The 18449-nt window shown below is 42.0% G+C and overlaps 1 protein-coding gene across 1 annotated transcript; it reads right to left on the bottom strand.

Moving 5' to 3' along the window:
• Positions 1–6622: 6622 nt before the first annotated feature.
• On the bottom strand, positions 6623–18214 carry LOC144605778 (sterile alpha motif domain-containing protein 9-like). The gene is made up of 2 exons (XM_078421336.1): positions 18084–18214; positions 6623–14020 (listed from the first exon to the last, which is right to left on the bottom strand). The coding sequence occupies exons 1-2, from the start codon at positions 18106–18108 to the stop codon at positions 9081–9083; spliced, it is 4965 nt and encodes a 1654-aa protein (XP_078277462.1). The 5' UTR covers positions 18109–18214; the 3' UTR covers positions 6623–9080.
• Positions 18215–18449: the final 235 nt, after the last annotated feature.

Here is an 18449-nt window from a genome sequence, read left to right as displayed (position 1 = left end):
TGTACAACTGCAGAAGGACCTCTTTGCTCCTATACTCAACTCCTCTTGTCATAAAGGCCAATTAGATTTCTTCACTGCCTGCTGTACCTGCATGCTAACTGTAAATGATTGATGAACAAGGACACCCAGATCGCTTTGTACTTCCCCATTTCCTAACTTTACTCACCATCAGTGTGGGACTCTTGTATGGATATGGATATCACTGGCTGAGATCTGGTGCATATTTACCGGGCTGTGATCTGTCTCCGGTCCAAGGGTGGAACGGAAACTTGCTGAAATTCTACCGACATTTATGGTGGGGAAATCTGCTCTCTGATCCTGTGTCTGCTGATTTTATTGCAGCAATTGAACTAAAGAATAAGGTTAGTTACACTTCTTAGCTGTTTGCAGCAATGTGTTCAGTATTTAATAGCACTTTAAGTGATTTTATTTATATTTTCCCAAACTATTACTTTTTAAAAATGCGTTTGCTTATTTAATTCTCAGTAATGTTTAAATGATTCTGAGTGCCAGGCAGATTTTAAATCATTGCAAAACCTTGGCAGTGTTGGCAGAAAACAAAGTGGGGATGTGTTTGCCCTTTGACCAGCAAAGATATTTTAAAATAGTTCAAAAGGCATTGACAATCGAGAATTGGCAAAGGCAGACAATTCCTTCTCCAGGCTGGGACTTCAGGATGTGGCAACAGAGCACAGAGCTTTTCTTCTCCGGGGTGCCTGTGGGTCAGGTAGATTGACCCTCTGCATCTGGAAAGGGTACATGCTGGCAAGCGTAAGGTGGGGGGAGGACTTGGGATTCAAGCCAGGCCACGGGGCTGCATTGATTTGGATGTAGATAAGTGGTGAATTATGGGTGATAGGCTAAACTCTCCAAATGTCCAAGCACTCGTTATAGAATAGGGCAGCTCGTCCATGGCCAGGGAGATGGATTGTATGCACAAATTTCCCAGCCTGTGCTTCCAGAATGCATGGTTTTCCTTTCATTGGAACACAGATGAAAGAACTGCAGAGAGACATTGGCTGCAAACTTTGAGGCCCTCGGAGCAGAATTTCACAAAATAGCGTAGGTGTTACATATTTACACGGTGCCAGTACAAATGAGGATTTGGGGTGGAGACTACAAAAGCAATGTTATGCCAACTAATTTTAATAGACCAAAACTCCCGCAGGGATCAGTGATCTCATCACACAACTTCTTGAAATGCTCACCGGGATCCAAGTTTGTAATCTTTATCCTTGCAAACCAGGCTCTTAAAACAATTGTGGCTTCAATTACAAACACGCTGCTGCCATCTAGTGTCTTGTCAAAGAAACTGCAAGCGTTTAATTTTTTCCCCAGTATATGACAAAGAATACATTGCAGTAATGAGTTCCAGTAATAGTTTTGTCAGCGAAAAACAGAGTTTAAAACTTAAAATGTCCAATGTTTCCTCAGGAACTATGTGCCGTGAAGCACCGTGCTGTTGTGCCATCCCTCTTTTTAAAAAAAAAGTGGACTCAGAATTTCAGGGTTGTTTTGGGGATTGAAACTTCTCCATTTCCCTCACACACTCCATCAGTTTTAGAGATGTTAAAATTAAAGATAGCTTTTATTTCTTGATCTTCAATAAATTTACTTGGGCTTCTGGGATTCATTTCTTTCCCCCTTGATTTTTAACATATTTTGAAAATCAAATTAGAAACTGAACCGATTTGAATTTTTAAAATTGGCAGTAAAATTCTCTTTAAGATCTTAACTCCTGCATGCCCGGCTATTTTGGTTAATTAGGCTGTTACTTGCAATATTATGACTTATTAAAGGAGTCTGAAAAGGGATCCCGATCTGAAACATCACTTATCCATGTCCACCAGAGATGCTGCCTGACCCGCTGAGTTATTCCAGCATTTAGTGTTATATACAAGATTTCAGCATCTGCAGTTCCTTGTTTCTTAACAATGAATTCTTTAACCTGAATTTACTCCTCTCACCCACCAGTGACCCCCTGTCCTGATCCCAGCAAAGGTTTACCTTTAATTTCTTGGAAGATGGTTATCGACAGCAAGGCAAACATTTAATATTTGAAAACTAGATTAGGATTTTTTAAAGTCAAGGCATGCCAACAAAAGGTCAATGTAAGTAATCAAGGAGAGCTGTATTGCGCAACTGAAACTTCACTATGTTTGCATTTAGCTTTTTTTTAAATATACGAGCAAATTCAGGGCATATGCCATGTGGGAGGCCTGCGAGGAACATAGGTTTATCGATAGTGCCCATTATATGAAACACCTTGCTTTCGTGATGTTGAACAATGTGAGTTTAACCCATCCAGGGAAGATGAGAGAATTTCACAATATTCTTGACTTCAAACTTGCAATGCTGCAGAGGTTTTTAGGTCAGTGCATGGAGAAATGGAGAGCAAGAGCGATTTGTTTCATTGCAGTCATTTGCCTGCCCATTCACCACTGACTGTGGGTTTTGCCAGGCCTCACTCCTCCTGATCCCTTGATTGACCTCTTGGCCACCTACCACACAGCGTTGATACAAAGAGCAATCCCTTTCACATTACGTCTAAAACTTAGAAATGTCTCTTTTTGTCCATTTAGCCAAAGGATACAATGGGTCAGGAACTGAGTAATCCTGCTGAACACCCAAAGTGAACATCTATGAGTGGATTATTCATGATAACTACTTGCTACATGGTGACAATGTTGCTGACACCTTCCATCACTTTGACAATGATTAATATTAGCTTAGTAGGGTCCAAAATGGCCAGATTACGTTTGTCATGGTTATTGTGAAAAGCAGATACCTGGACAATTTCTCACATTGCTGAATAGATTCCTGTCCACTGAACCAGTTTGTCTAGTAACACAACTAGGGGCAGCACGGTGGTGCAGCGGTAAAGTTGGTGCCTTACAGTACCAGAGAGTTGGGTTCAATCCTGACTACGAGTGCTGTCTTTATGGAGTTTGTATGTTCTCTCTCTGACCTGCATGGGTTTTCTCTGCGTGCTCTGGTTTCGGCCCACACTCCAAAGACGTACAGGTTTGTAGGTTAATTGGCTTCGGTAGAAAAATTGTGAATTGTCCCTAGCGTGTAGGATAGTGTTAATGTACAGGGATCACTCGTCGGCACAGACGCGGTGGGCCGAAAGGCCCGTTTCTGCACTGTATCTCTAAAACTAAACTAAAAGTAAATTTCTTTTGAAACACTTGCTTTCAGTTCCACAGCTAGGATGTTGTCTGCTCCCATAATGTCTCCTATTTCCAAGTTCCAAATAACCTCTCCTCTTTCTAAACCTCTTCTATTCCCTATTCCCCTGCTCTTAGCAAATTTGTAAAATCATGTTGAGTGACTCAAGTTGATTGGAGACCAGCTTCTATATTCTTCTCAAGAAGAAGTCGGGATGGATCATCTGTTGGCAATCAAGTTGAAGATACTTGCAAATGCTTCAGCCATGTCTTTAGTCTGAAGAAGGGTCTCGACCCGAAACGTCACCCATTCCTTCTCTCCCAAGATGCTGCCTGACCTGCTGAGTTACTCCAGCATTTTGTGAATAAATCGATTTGTACCAGCATCTGCAGTTATTTTCTTATACTCTTTAGCACAAATGTTCTGGACTTTGTCATCATTGAGGATAGGGATTGTCTTGGAGACTTCTTCCCCCATTTATTGTTTAATATTGACTAGTATGGTGGCGCAGCAGTAGAGTTGCTGCCTTACAATCCAGATACCCGGGTTCGATCCTGGCTCCAGGTCCTGTCTGTTGAATCTGTACATTCTCACCATGACCGTGTGGTTTTCTCCAGGTGCTCCGGTTTCCTTCCACACTCCAAAGAAGTACAGGTTTGTAGGTTAATTGGCTTCAATAAAAAATGTAAATTGTCCCTAGCGTATAGGATAGTGTTTGTGTGTGGGGCCGAAGGGCCTGAATCCGCGCTGTATCTCTAAACTAAAGATACTGTATGGCAGTACTGCAGAGTGTAGATCTGATCTATGGGTTGAGGGAACACTTTGCCCTGATTATTTGATGCTGTTTTGATGCTCAGCACACGTGCAGTCTCGTGCTGCAACTGCACCAAGCTGGAGGCTCATTTTTAGATATGCCTGGTGCTGCACCCACATGGTCTCCTGCACTTCCCAATGAACCAAGGTTAATCGCATGGCTTCATTGTAAATGGTAGACACTATTCCAGGCTTCAGGTGACAGGTTAGAGCAGTCTGTACTTCTGCTGCTGGTCTACATCTCCACATGGGTGAATTGCCAAATCTGTTCAGAATCCATCCCATTTAACAAGATTGCAAAGCTGCAGAACAATGTACAGTCTATGCACCGTTCTAACGAGGCTCACCATAAACGTGAGGAGCAGCACCTCAGCTTCCATCTGGATATAATACAGCTTTCCAGTCGATACTGAATTTAACAATTCCAGGTTACTCACCTTCTGTCATATCAGGATTAGCCAATCCATCCTTGATATTGACTCGGGTTTTCTCTCTCCATTAGCAGTCTGAACAATTGAGCATGTCCTAAAATGTAATTTCTCAACTTTTATGTTCCTTTATTTCATTCTCTCTCTCTCTCTCTCTCAAATACATACAGTTCTCTCTTGTTCTGACTGCTCTTACTAACTCATTGGTCAGGTAATCTTGTTTACAGCAAGAACAACCCACAGCAAATCGAGCCTTACGGTATCAGAGATGTCCCCGTTAGCCAATCTCTCTACAATGTAAACAAAATGGGGTTTCCTCTTCCCAGTTACAATGAAGGATCTTCAACCTGAAATGTTAGCTTTGTTCTCTTTTCAACGATGCTGTCCGACCAACTGAGCATTTCAAGTATTTTGTTTTTATTTCAGATTTCCAGTATTTGCAATTTATTGACTCTCATTTAATGCACTGCCACATCTGATGGGTTTGTCCTGACATTGGGGCAGGAAGTCCCCAAGGATTGTGGTGGATGTTGGCTGAAATGTGACTTGCTTGATAAGTCTTCCGATCAGTTCTCCCAGTTTAGTTCACTGCACGCAGGTGTCATGTGGAGAACTTTATCAGGTCATTAGGCCTGAGAGTGAATTTGATACGTCTGAATCCATTGCCCACATCAAGCTGGGCACTCTGCCCTTTTCTTCATATTCTTTATTAAGGCAGTTAAACATCTTGCATTTCCCTCATTCCCAACTGTACCACGGAGTCCACGATAAAGGACAACTTTCATCACACACGCACTACGGACTTCCAAGAGGGCGGCTTATCAGCAGTTTCACAAGGTTATTTCAGAGTGACAATAAATGCTGGTCCCACCAGTGATGCCTATATTGTGCATACAAATCAAATATACACTATTGTTTCACTGCATGTAGCTTTAGCTAGAGCTAGCAACAGGGTAATAGATTCTTAATCCATGATGGCAACTTCAACAGCTCAAAACACTGGCAAACATCTTCCAGACATTAAATGTACACCTGGACCACCAAATGTGCAAAACCTACTATGTTGCTGTTGGCAAGAAAATATATTATGACCTGCAAAATCAAATAACATGGAGAGCCCATCAACATGGCTGTCTTGAACCATGCCAGGCAAACCTACATCCATTTCCTAGGCAGACAATGTAAACTGAAACCTCAAATTAAGTGTGGTATATAATCTCACATGGATGCAGTTATTTTTGAGTGTACTTGAATTTCCATATCTTGCACATCTCCAGTTAAATTGAATGTTCATGTCAATGAAGAACAAGTTAATTACCAAAGTCTCAGGAGATTTAATTGCACTACTCCCTTACAAGAGTTTGTGTAGATTCAAGGAGATATAAGAGATTGCAGATGCTGGAATTAGTCTGAAGGAGAGTCCTGATCTGAAACATAATCTCTCCATTTCCCTCCACAGATGCTGCCTGACCTGCTGAGGTCCTCCAGCAGTTTGTTTTTCATGTAGATAAACATGGACAACAAATGAGTTATCAATCCTGAGACAAAGGTGGAATCTTCTACAAGAGACATCACACTGATTTAATAATCAAAAAACTCTCCAGAGGTCCAGGTGTAATTAAACTGAACTTATAGTTTAAATACTTCCTAATTTATTGCGGAACCAACTTATCTGAAGATACGAGAGCTGATGGATAGATGCAGTTCCTTTGGTCAATTGTCCACAATAAACTTGCTGCACCCTGAGCAATTCTGTTTCTAATGAAAGCCATTTTGTGAATCCCCCAGGACCTACCAATTAATGGAATTAGAGGTATTTGAACTAATTGTGAATGTGTCACACATGCAACTCATTTCACACCATGTGCCAAAAACCTTGAGGACAAATGAATATCGGTCACTTGCTTAGATTACAGAAATTAGCTATGAGTACGATCATTTTACGATTTTCCCTAAATTTGGAGGCCTTTTCATTTATACATTTGATTCATGTGGGAATCAAATCTTCATTACCAACCCACCCTTCAATAGTTGCATTGTTAATTAACTAGTTTCCTTCCATGAAAAGCTAATTTTCTGTTTGTCTAATGAGATCAAATTTAATTCAGTTTTGTCAAAACAAAATTTGTTACATATGAATACCATTCCAATATATAAATATCATTTTTATTTTCTAAAATAAATGAAAAGTACAATTATAATTCTGCCATTACTTTGTTTATTAGTTGATTACAATCAATCTTTTAATGTTACCAAAACCTCATTTACAAATCCATATGAAATTTAAAAAATCTTGCTGAAATAAAAAATTATATCCCCGTAATTTTCAAAAACCGATCCCACAACATGGAATTAAAAATGCAAGTGCTAAAAGTATTGTGCTGGGCTTTGCTTGAGATGAAGCTGTGATAAAAAGATAGACCCAAATTGGTAACATGCCTTTCCTTTTTGAAGCACTGAAGTGATCTGTTACACACTTCCAGTGATTCTTAATACCAGAAAGCAAATGCTGAATAATCAACAAGTACATTTTTCTGTTGGTATTAGATTATTATTGTCACGTGTACCATAATATAAATGCTAGCGAGGCAAATCATACTATCCCCAAGTGCATCAGGTAGCGCAGCGGTAGAGTTGCTGCTTTACAGCGAATGCAGCGCCGGAGACTCAGGTTCGATCCTGACTACGGGTGCTGTACTGTAAGGAGTTTGTACGTTCTCCCCGTGACCTGCGTGGGTTTTCTCCGAGATCTTCGGTTTCCTCCCACACTCCAAAGACGTACAGGTATGTAGGTTAATTGACTGGGTAAATGTAAAAATTGTCCCTAGTGTGTGTAGGATAGTGTTAGTGTGCGGGGATCACTGGGCGGTGCGGACTTGGTGGGCCGAAAAGGCCTGTTTCCGCACTGTATCTGAAATATGAAAAATAATAAAATAAAAGTGTGTAGAATAAAGTGCTTCAGAGAAAGTGCAGATAACAAAGTTCAAAGGCTGCAACGACGTAGATTGGAAGATTGGGAATTCCTCCTTAGCATATGAGAGGTCCTTTCAAGAGTCTAATAACAGTGGCAAAGAAGCTGTTCATGAATCTGATGCCATGTGCTTTCAGGGGAGAAAAGAAAATGACTGCAATGTGAGTGGTCCTTGATTATGTTGGCTGTTTTGCCGAGGCATCATCAAGTGTAGATGAAGGCTAATTTGCACGATGGACTAGGCATTGTATTCTGGATCTTCCAACACCTAAGACAATTCTAATTTAAACTCAATTTAGCCATATTATTTTTAGGCCCTGTAAAATGATTGTTGTTCCAGCAACCACAGATTGTAAATGATGAGGTTTCCAAGTAGTTAGAAGCACATTATAAAATAGGCCAAAGTCAGCATAGTTTTCTGAAGGGGGGATCTTGCCTGACGAATCTGCTGGAATTATTTAAAGAAGTAAATAGCAGGATAGAAAAAGGAGAGGATGAGGATGTCAGTAGATATTGTTTATGTGAATTTTTAGAAGGCCTTTGATTAGGTGCAGCATGCGAGGCTGCACTGGAAGATGAGAGCCCATGGTATTAGCATGGATGTACGGTTGGGTGGATGGCAGAAGGCAAAGATTGGTGTTCTGCAGGGGTTGGTGCTGGGGGCGCTACTCTTCATGTTGTTTATGAATGATTTGGGTGAGGGAATTGAAGGCTTTGTGGCCAAGTTTGCAGATGATATGAACATAGGTGGAGGAGCTGGTAGTGTAAAGGAAGCAGAACTTGGACAGTTTGGGTGAGCATAGACTATTTTCTAAATAGTGAGAGGATTCAGAAAACGGAGGTGAAAAGGGACTTGGGAGTGCTGGTGCAGGATTCCCAAAAGGTTAATTTGCAAGTTGAATCAGTAGGAAGGCAAATGCAATGCTAGCCTTTATTTCGAGAGATCTTAAATATAAAACCAGTGATATAATATTGAGGCTTTATAAGGTACTGGTCAGACTGCATTTGGAGTATTGTGAGCAGTTTTGGGCTCTATATCTAAGGGGGAAGTGCTGGGTTGGAGAGGATTCAGAGGAGGTATATGAAAATGATCCCAAGGATGATGAGCATTTGACAGCACTGGGCCTGTACTCATTGGGAGTTTAGGAGGATGAGGAGTGACCTCATTGAAACTTACCAAATAGTGAAAGGCCTGGATAGAATGTGGAGAGGGTATTTCTATTAGCGGGAGAGTCTTGGACCAGAGGGCACAGCCTCAGAATAAAAGGATATACCTTTAGAAAGGAGATGAGGAGGAATTTCTTTAGTCAGAGGGTGGTGAATCTGTCGAATTAATTGCCACAGACGGCTGTGGAGGCCAAGTCATTGGGTATTTTTAAAGCAGAGATTGACAGATTCTTGATTAGTAAGAGTGTCAAACATTATAGGGAGAAGGCAGGAGAATGGGCTTGAAAGGAAAAGATAAATCAGCCACGATTAAATGACAGAATAGACTTGATGGGCTGAATGGCCTAATTCTGCTCCTATGATTTATGAACTTATGAAGATCCAGGGAAGTAGATACAGAGGAACACACCACCCACAGGTTTCCTTCACTATTCTTATTTGAGAATATATCTCACTATTGTATCTGTCAGATAGAAAATTATGTAAGAGGTGGTGCACCAATGTTAGCCCACACTCCATATCTGGAACTCCTAATCTGTCGTCTCAATGTCATATGCTATAGGTCCATCCATCGAGAATCCCAAGTAAAAGGATACATTCTCAATGCTGAGACCACTTCTCAGCTTGCCCAAATGTACAGGTCTCACAGGAATTCTGATACTGCCAAACTCAATGTGCACCTTGTTATCCTCCCCTGTTGTACCTTTCATGCGAAGGAGGAGCTTTTTGACTTCATTTGCTTTCAAGATCTCTCCAGACTGCCATAAGGAATTGAGGTATCGCACCTTGTTAAAATATTGATCAATTTCTGCTTTGTGAGCAAATCTCTTCAACCCTTCTCTTTTGCTGAGGTAGAAATGTGCAACAGGATGTTTGGAACGACTCATTCGTGCATACCGCCCTCTAAATAACTGCTTGGTCACTGTTATGCATTTCAGAAGAAATCGGTAATTTTCATCAATTTCATTTTTTTTTGTTGGCCAAAATAATAAGGAACCCAAGAAATACGGTTCAATGTAACCACAATCAAACCCCACGTCTTTCAGTACTTCCTTCAAAAGTTCTCTAAGTTGATCATAAGTTTCAATTTTCTCAGAGTTTGGTTTAATACAGTGAAGCACAATGTTGGCCAAGATGAAGTTTTGTTTCTCTTTTGATAATTTATTCTTTGTTGAATTCTGGAGAATGAATTTGTACTTACTAACAATTTCTTCCATTTTATCCCCTCTGTCATGATTATTCGTTAGGAACTCAAGCAAACCGGCAAAGCGGTCTGCTTTGTGGAGCTCTAAGAACTTCTTGTGATCTTCCAGCTCCAGTGTTAGGCTGAGTTTGGGCTTGCTCTCCCTTGCTGAGATCTTTTCCAACTGTGATAAATAAAATACTTCAGTGTATTTATGAAAACAATCTGAAACTTTTTTGCGAATCCTAAATTCAGCTGATTCTCTCTCAATGTTCTTCGTTTTAAAATAGACAAAATAATCTTCAAAAAAGTCAAAAGCCTTTTTCATAGATATCTGAATATTAATCAGGTATTGGTTATATTCTGCAATAATTGAACATAACTCTTCATCAACGTTTCCCTTTTCAATGTGCTGAAGATTCATGTTCCCCGAGAGGAAACACATTAATTGCTCTTTATTTATTTTATTCTTCCCACGGAAGAATGGGATCATTCTGATAATGTCTATAACGTACAGAGAAACTTCAATCTCTCCTAAATAACCTGAAGTATTGTAAACATCAGATTTTAATCTGTCCCTCCGTTCCAGCCAGTAAGCTCTATCCTCCTTCATTTCTGTCAGTTGCTGGGATTCTCTGAAAGCTTCTGAAGCAGATTGCGCAAGGCCCAAGAGCTCTCTCAGTTGACTAGGAGTCACCACAGTTTTCTTGTCAGCTTCAATCGAGTCCATCCTGTATTTTAACTTGCTTTTAAAAACTTGGCCCAGTGTGTCTCTGATATATGAATTGTCATTTAACTTATCTTTAGCCTTTAAAGCCCATTCAAGTGCTGAATCAAAATCCTTTTTAATCAGATATAAGTGTCTTGCCAATGCCTGTGAAATGAAGGGATTGCGGTCAAACTTGTTTGATGCTTCAGTCAAAACATTTATGACTTGATCACTTCCTTCTTCCTTCTGTATTGCTTCAATTAAAGGAGAGAACAGAGTATCTGCTTCATCTCCATGTTCTTTTCGCTGTCTGGTGAGCAACATACTGTATGTGTCTTGTAGAAGTTTCTCTTTTCCAATTCCACGTTGGAGAAAGATGTTTTTATTTAGCATCATAATGACAATCTGGCTCTTGGGAAGATTGTAAGAACTCTTCAATTCTTCCAAGCAGCGATTTGCAATCAATGGGTGGATGATCCGAATGCCCTGGTATCTTCCAAACTCTTCCACTTCCGTGTTAATAAGTAGGGTAAAGTAAATGCCTATTACATCTTCAAACTTTTGAGGACCCCAAAATGTGTTCTTTACTTGTCCAAATTCCAAGAATGCTTCACATTTTGAAACTGATATTGAAGAATCTTTAACATATGAGTTTAGCAAAGCTAAAAATGAGATCAGCTGTGCTTGTTTGCTTGCAACATCTAAGTCCTTTAAAATATTATGGACTACATTTTCAATGTACTTTTCGTCAAAATTACTCTTCATGATCATGAAAGAGTAGAAATCTTCAGGTTTTGTATGTTGCTTTTCAATTTCCTCAAGTTTTACCTCAAATAATCGTTGCTCTGCAATAGTCAATAAATGTTTTAGAGCAATACTGTCCAACGGATTCATTTTTGAGCTTTTTGCTGGATCCTGTGATCGCATGCAGTTTAAAATAATTACCAACGGGCACTCAATGCGTAGACCTTTCTCCGCAACAGCACTTTGAATTGAGTTATGTAACACACGCACATTTTCCAATTCTTCAAAGTCATCTACCAAAAGTAATACAGGTAAGTAATCAGAGTTGTAGGAAGCACCATTTGTAACCAGATCAATGACTTGTCTTCCAATTTCTATAAGGTCTTCTTTACTGTTCCTGAGTACAGCACATCTAAACCTTTTTCTTGAATCCCACAAAACATGCATGGCCAAAGTTGTCCCACCACAGCCTGGATGATGAAACAAACTGATAATCTTCACACATTTTTCAGAGGATGATGTTGCATTAATTAATTCAATAAGAGGGACGTAACGGTCTCGTTTGATAAATGGCACTTTTGTAGAAAAGTAAAAATTCCACCACGATGCTTTGCCACCTCTGTAAAATTGTTCTTCCATGGATTTTTGAAATTCCTTAAACCGATTTCCATCGTTTTCTATATCTGTTTCCTCACATTCATTTTCACACAGGACTTCCAGTGCAGTCAAGAGTTCCTCATCTTTCTGTTGAAGAACAGTAGACCCTGAAGATGCCGAGGGTAAGAATCGCCTTGTGGACCGAGTGACTGACTTTAATTTCAGAATTGTATCATTGATTTCTTTAATGCTTAAGGCAGAAACACATCTATTTGTAACTTCCTGCGAATCACATGTGCACTGCATGAGGTCCTTCCAGCGCAAGAATGTCTGCTCACTTTCACAGATGCACATTATGTCTTCTGCCCCTTTTAGTTCTTGGTAAAATGAACAGAAAGTTTCAAGGAAAGGATCTCTTTGTTCTTCTACTTTAGATAATAGCAAAAATACTACCAGAAATTTCCCCTTTGGCATTATATCTGGTCGGCACAGAAATGAAACTAATTTCCTGACGTCTGCAGCTTGTTCTTTATACCACTGTTTCGGCGGCAGAGGCTTGAATGTCTGATCTTCAAGGTCTGATCTTCCATTACAAAAGATCCAGCTCGTTTGCTTATACAATTTAAGTTTTTCAATGTTTTCACTCATTGATGTTTCAATATCTTGAAAATGAAGAGGGAAGTGAAGATTCGCAATTCTTACTTTACGATAAGAATGACATGTACCACTGGTCACAGAATCAGGATCATATTCCAGCACACAAAACCAATTAATTTCATTTAGAAACGCAAAATGCCGAGTTTGATTCTGCAGTGATTTGTTTGTAACCAATATGTACCATTCATAGTAGGATGAATCGAGCATGTCTGATCCACCTGTAATCATCCTAGTCAGCTTGTAGCCCTCTTGATTCTTTGTTGGCCTTTGTGGTTTCTCTTCAGCAAGTTTTCGTCTCTTTACCAAGTCTACCAATGTCTCAATGAGAATTTTTCTGTGCTCTGCGTCTCTCTCTGTGATATTTTGAGTTCCCAGTATATCTCTGGAGCTGCTTCCATCACGTATGAATAAGTGTTTCTCCTTACTCTTCATCCATTTATTGTCAGGTTTAGTCAACATGTGAATATAATACAACGTAGACTCACAAGTGCAGGAACTTGGTACAATGTCAACTTCAATTACAAACCTTCCTAACAAAGTTTGATTTGGATTCAAAACCTCCACAAATCTGGGTGGTCGAATGCAATTTTTTGCATCTGCAACATCCTTCTGATCGAAGTAAACCACAAAACTGTTGGAAAGGCAATCAACATATTTTTCTGTGCTCTCCACAGATACACCAATAATCTCACCATGTCCGTATCCACTTTTGGTGTCCCCTACGCCAAAATGGATGGTCCCATTTGTTCTGGCATTCATACATGCAGCTGAGAATTTAAAAACTTCATTGCTAAACTTCTTCATCATATCTTTCTTCACCTCCTCATTTGTTGCATTCTCAGGCAAATTAAAAAGCTTAAACTCATGCACTGGGTCTATTAGATTGGAGGGTCCTGTTTCAGGAGGAAGGATATAGTTCTGTATATACCTTGAACCTATGTGACGTTGGTCAAATGGATATGGTTCACATTGTGGTTTTGCGATGTTTTCTTTTGATTGCAGGTTAAATGTTCTGGCTCCTGATTCAGCGTCAGACTGTGTCTTTGCAACAGTGTCAGTCATCTGTTGTGCACATTCTTGTCGTTTGATCTCACTTTTCCCTGATTTTGTCGAGCTGGCATTAGGTTGTGCTACTTTGTCTGTAGCACTGTTGGATCCAGGTCTGCTCTTCGTATTGTGATGCTGTTGTGATGGATTCATTGCTAAATTAGAGGTAACTGATTTATTGTTCTGGCCCTCTGCATCACCAACCTCAGGTGTCTTACAAGCAGAACCACCTGCACCTGTAGGAAGGAGATTTTCAATAGTTGTTTGCTTTGTGGTTTTCTTTGACTGTTTGATGAATTCATCACGTTTACGTATCATCACGAAGGCTGGTTTAGCCTTTATGCCCATTTCAATTATGTTTGCTTTCTTAAGCTCCACCAACACCACTCCACTGACATCTTTATTGTACAGTATTTCGCCATATTTCTGATCAAGTTTCAGTTGATCAATCACCCAGGATTTTACGTGCTCTTTGGTCCACTCTGTCACATTGTGTGGTAGATCGCAGGATTTGCTCATCTTTGTTTCTTCACCTTGAATTAAATTACAATTTCTTCAGGTTATTTTTTGTCAAATTAAATAAAAATTATACAACTATGCTATTTTACATCGAGGCAGGTCATCTGTTGCCCTGACCCTGCCCTGGGTCACCGTGGTTGCTTGCACCAAGTGCTGGATACTGGGCACTTCAGCACGGTGGATGCACTCCAAAGGATGCCTCAGCAAGGCATCTGGCTGCTCACACAGAACACAGCTGGTACTGCTCCACCCTCAGCTCACCAGCTATCAAAGCAGTCACTACTATTGAAGGAACAAGGAACTGCAGACACTGGTTTACCAAGAAAGACACAATATGCTGGAGTATCTCAGCAGGTCAGGCAGCATCCCTGGAAAACATGGATAGGTGACATTTCAGGACGGAACATTTCTTCAGATGTCTGAATCTGAAGAAGGGTCCTGACCCGAAGTGTTACCTATCCATGTTCTCCAGGAATGCTGCTTAACCTGCTGAGATACTCCAAAGCTTTGTGTCTTTCACTGCTATTGAATGTTTGTGAATGTACTACTATCTACCAACATTATTAATAAATATATTCATATCTTCCAACCTTATTTCATGAGAGTGGGATAGTGGGAGAAATGGATCCTTATTTCCCCTTTCTGTTCCCTGTGACCTGCCTGGATATGCACCCATTCCCCCCACTATCCTGCTCCTTCTCCCGTCCTCTTCCTCATGTATCCCTTCCTCTGACTTCACATTTCATTCTCTTCTTATCTTACACCTTTTACTTCTTTCTCTCTCTAGCCTTTGTCGACCCATCTGCAAATCAAAATCCCTCTCACCTCTACCCACCTGTCACTTGCTATCCTTTGTCCGGCCCCTACCTCATGTTTCAGCTTAGTATAAGAAGATAACTGCAGATGCTGGTACAAATCAAAGGTTTTTATTCACAAAATGTTGGAGTAACTCAGCAGGTCAGGCAGCATCTCGGGAGAGAAGGAATGGGTGACGTTTCGGGTCGAGACCCTTCTTCAGACTGATGTCAGGGAGGCGGGACAAAGGAAGGATATAGGTGGAGACAGGAAGATAGAGGGAGATCTGGGAAGGAGGAGGGGACGGGAGGGACAGAGGAACTATCTAAAGTTGGAGAAGTCGATGTTCATACCACTGGGCTGCAAACTGCCCAGGCGAAATATGAGGTGCTGTTCCTCCAATATCCGGTGGGCCTCACTATGGCACTGGAGGAGGCCCATGACAGAAAGGTCAGACTGGGAATGGGAGGGGGAGTTGAAGTGCTCGGCCACCGGGAGATCAGTTTGATTAATGCGGACCGAGCGCAGGTGTTCAGCGAAGCGATCGCCGAGCCTGCGCTTGGTTTCGCCGATGTAAATAAGTTGACATCTAGAGCAGCGGATGCAATAGATGAGGTTGGAGGAGGTGCAGGTGGATCTTTGTCTCAGCTTTCTCCCCACAACTACAATCACTAAAGAAGGGTCCCTACTCAAAATGCAACCTGTTCATATCCTCCAGAGATGTAGCCTGACCTTTTTCTATCAACAAGCACTTGCAATTTCTTTTTTCCCATTCCAATGTGACAGCTGGTTTAAGGAACCACCGAATCTGAGAAATGAAATCGAAATACTGCATATGCTGAAAATTTGAAAAATAGGAAATCCTCATCTAAAGGAAGTCATTGACCCTGAACATAAACTAGTTCTCATCCCCAACGATTGCGAAGCCCTCTGCTCACTTCACAACAATCCCTGACAAGAGAGGTGCTGTTGTAGTCTGGTGGGCTGACCTCCACCGTACTGAGGCCAGATGCCAGCTCTTCTCAGGAACTATAAGTCCCTCAATTCTATCCTATCCCCCATTGTCCAATCCCTTCCCATCTACGTCCAGGGCACCTCGCACGCCCTTCAACTCTTCAATAACGTTTGTTTTCCAGGCCCCCATTCAATCATCTTTACCATGGACTTTAAGTCCCTCTACACTTCCATATCCCACAGGGAAGGCCTCAAGGCCCTTCGTTTCTTCCTTGAACAAAGACCCAACCAATCTCCCTCGACCAACACTCTCCTCCACCTAGTGGAAGCTGTCCTCATCCTCACCGACTTCTCCTTTGATTTCTCCCACTTTCGCCAAATCAAAGGCGTAGCCACGGGCACTTGCATGGACCCAAGCTGTGTCTGTCTTTTTGTCGGCTATGTCAAGCAGCCCTTATTCCAGGCATTCACTGGCCCTATCCCTCAACTCTTTCTCTGCTACATCAATGACTGCATCGGGGCAACCTCCTGCACACATGCAGAACTCATGGACTTTATTAACTTCACCACTAACTTTCACCCTGCCCTCATCTGAGATGTCCTCATTCCTCAGCTCACATAGATTTCCCCCTTTCTGTCATAGATGAGGCCCTCACATGTGTCTCCTCTGTGCCCTGTAATTCTGCTCTCACTCCTCATCCCCCCAGGTGCATCAAGGACAGAGTTCCCCTGGTCCTCGCCTTTCATCCCACCAGCTTCCGCTTCCAACACATTATCCTCTGACATTTCTGTCACCTCCGAAGGGATTCCACCACTAAATTCATCTTCCCATCTCCACCCTTTTCCAACTTCCACAGGGAGCACTCCCTCTGCAAATCCTTGGTTCACTCATCCCTTCCCACCCATACCACCTCCTCCTCCCCAGGTACTATTCCCCACAACCGCAGTTGATGCAACACCTGTCCTGATACTTCCTCTCGTGACTCCATCCAGGGACTCCTACAGTCCTTTCAGGTGAGACAGAGGTTCAAATGTACTGCCTCTAACCTCATCTACTGTATCCAGTGTTCTCGATGAGCACTCCTGGAGCCTACGGGATCTCCCGGCTGCCAACCATTTCAACTTCCCTTGCCAATCCCATACTGACCTTTCCAGCCTGGGCCATCACCATTGCCAGAGTGGGGGCCACACGCAAATTGGAGGACAGCGGTATGAATATTGAATTCTCTACATTTAAGTAACTTTGTCTCATACTCCCCTCCCCTCCCCCCTTGTTGTTTTACCAGGTCCACAGTTCTCTGTATTGTTTCTTTTGGGACCACACCTTCCCGGCCAACAATGGATCTACCAGGCACTGGTCTATTTTTGGTATAAATCAGCAACTGCAGTTCTTGTCTACATCTCTCTCCACTGAACAAGCTGCTCAGCATTTGCACCATCCCCTCCTGTTATTGCAGCAGAAAGATACAAGTCCTGTGCACACTCCCGACCTCCCTGCACTCAGGAGATGAGTTACTGAAGAGGTCTGGGGAAAGCCCACGACTTGAAACATCACCAATCCATGTTCTCCAGTTACTCCAGCGCGTTATAACCATATAACAATTACAGCACGGAAACAGGCCCGTTCGGCCCTACCAGTCCACGCCGACCACTTTCTCTGACCTAGTCTCATCTACCTGCTCTCAGACCATAACCCTCCAATCCCCTCCCATCCATATACCTATCCAATTTACTCTTAAATAATAAAATCGAGCCTGCCTCCACCACTTCCACCGGAAGCTCATTCCTGAGTAAAGAACTTACCCCTCATGTTACCCCTAAACTTTTATCCCTTAATTCTGAAGTTATGTCCCCTTGTTGGAATCTTCCCCACTGCCATTTTTTTTGTTGTAAACAGCGCCTGCAGTTCTTTGTTTCTACATTACTATTCAGCCATTTTATCTCTCACCCTGGCACATATAATATGCCACTTATGATAAACAAAAACAACGTTTTTGTTCTCACGCGTTCCCTTTTTGTTGGTTTACGTTTACAAAGGAACTGATCGTTCAAGATCCAAAGTGCTGGAGTAGCTCAGCAGGTCGAGCAGTATCTCCCCCTCCCCCTCCTCCCCCCCTAACGACACTCAGTCTGAAGAAAGGTCCCGTCCTGAAACATCTTCTGTCCATTTCCTCCCCAGATGTTCCCTGATCCGCTGAGTTACTCCAGCACGTTGTGTTTTTTTCCCCCTCAAGATTCCAGCATCTGCAGTTCCTGGTGCCTTCGTGACATTTCAAGACAATAGGAACAAACATATCTCGACCATGTAAGTGAAGCATAGGAACCGACCTGGACCTTCCCCAGCGCCCTGCATCTTTCAGTGGGTGAGGTCCCAATCCCCTCAATGAGCGGCCAGCGGTGGGTCGGGAGACAGAGCTCCAGGCATCCAGGCTGTGTATCGTCTGCCTTGGTCCGCGACAGTGCTGGGATTATTGAAAACCTTCAGTTTCGATTTCCCCTCGGCTTTTTCGTTGTACGTTTGTTTCGTTTCCATTGCGTATTTACGCCGAGACTTTGTAAAACACGGAAGTACTTGCAAGTCAACGGCGGGCAGATTATCCAGTGTCTGAGCCAGGGTCATGGTGACAGAGTGTGGATCATTGCAGCCAAGTCGTAAAGATCGGGTGGAATTAAGTTGTTGTAATCTACCCGAGG

Source organism: Rhinoraja longicauda, chromosome 2 (genome assembly GCF_053455715.1).
Source record: "Rhinoraja longicauda isolate Sanriku21f chromosome 2, sRhiLon1.1, whole genome shotgun sequence".
NCBI lineage: Eukaryota > Metazoa > Chordata > Chondrichthyes > Rajiformes > Arhynchobatidae > Rhinoraja > Rhinoraja longicauda.
This window is presented reverse-complemented; position numbering and strand designations above follow the sequence as displayed.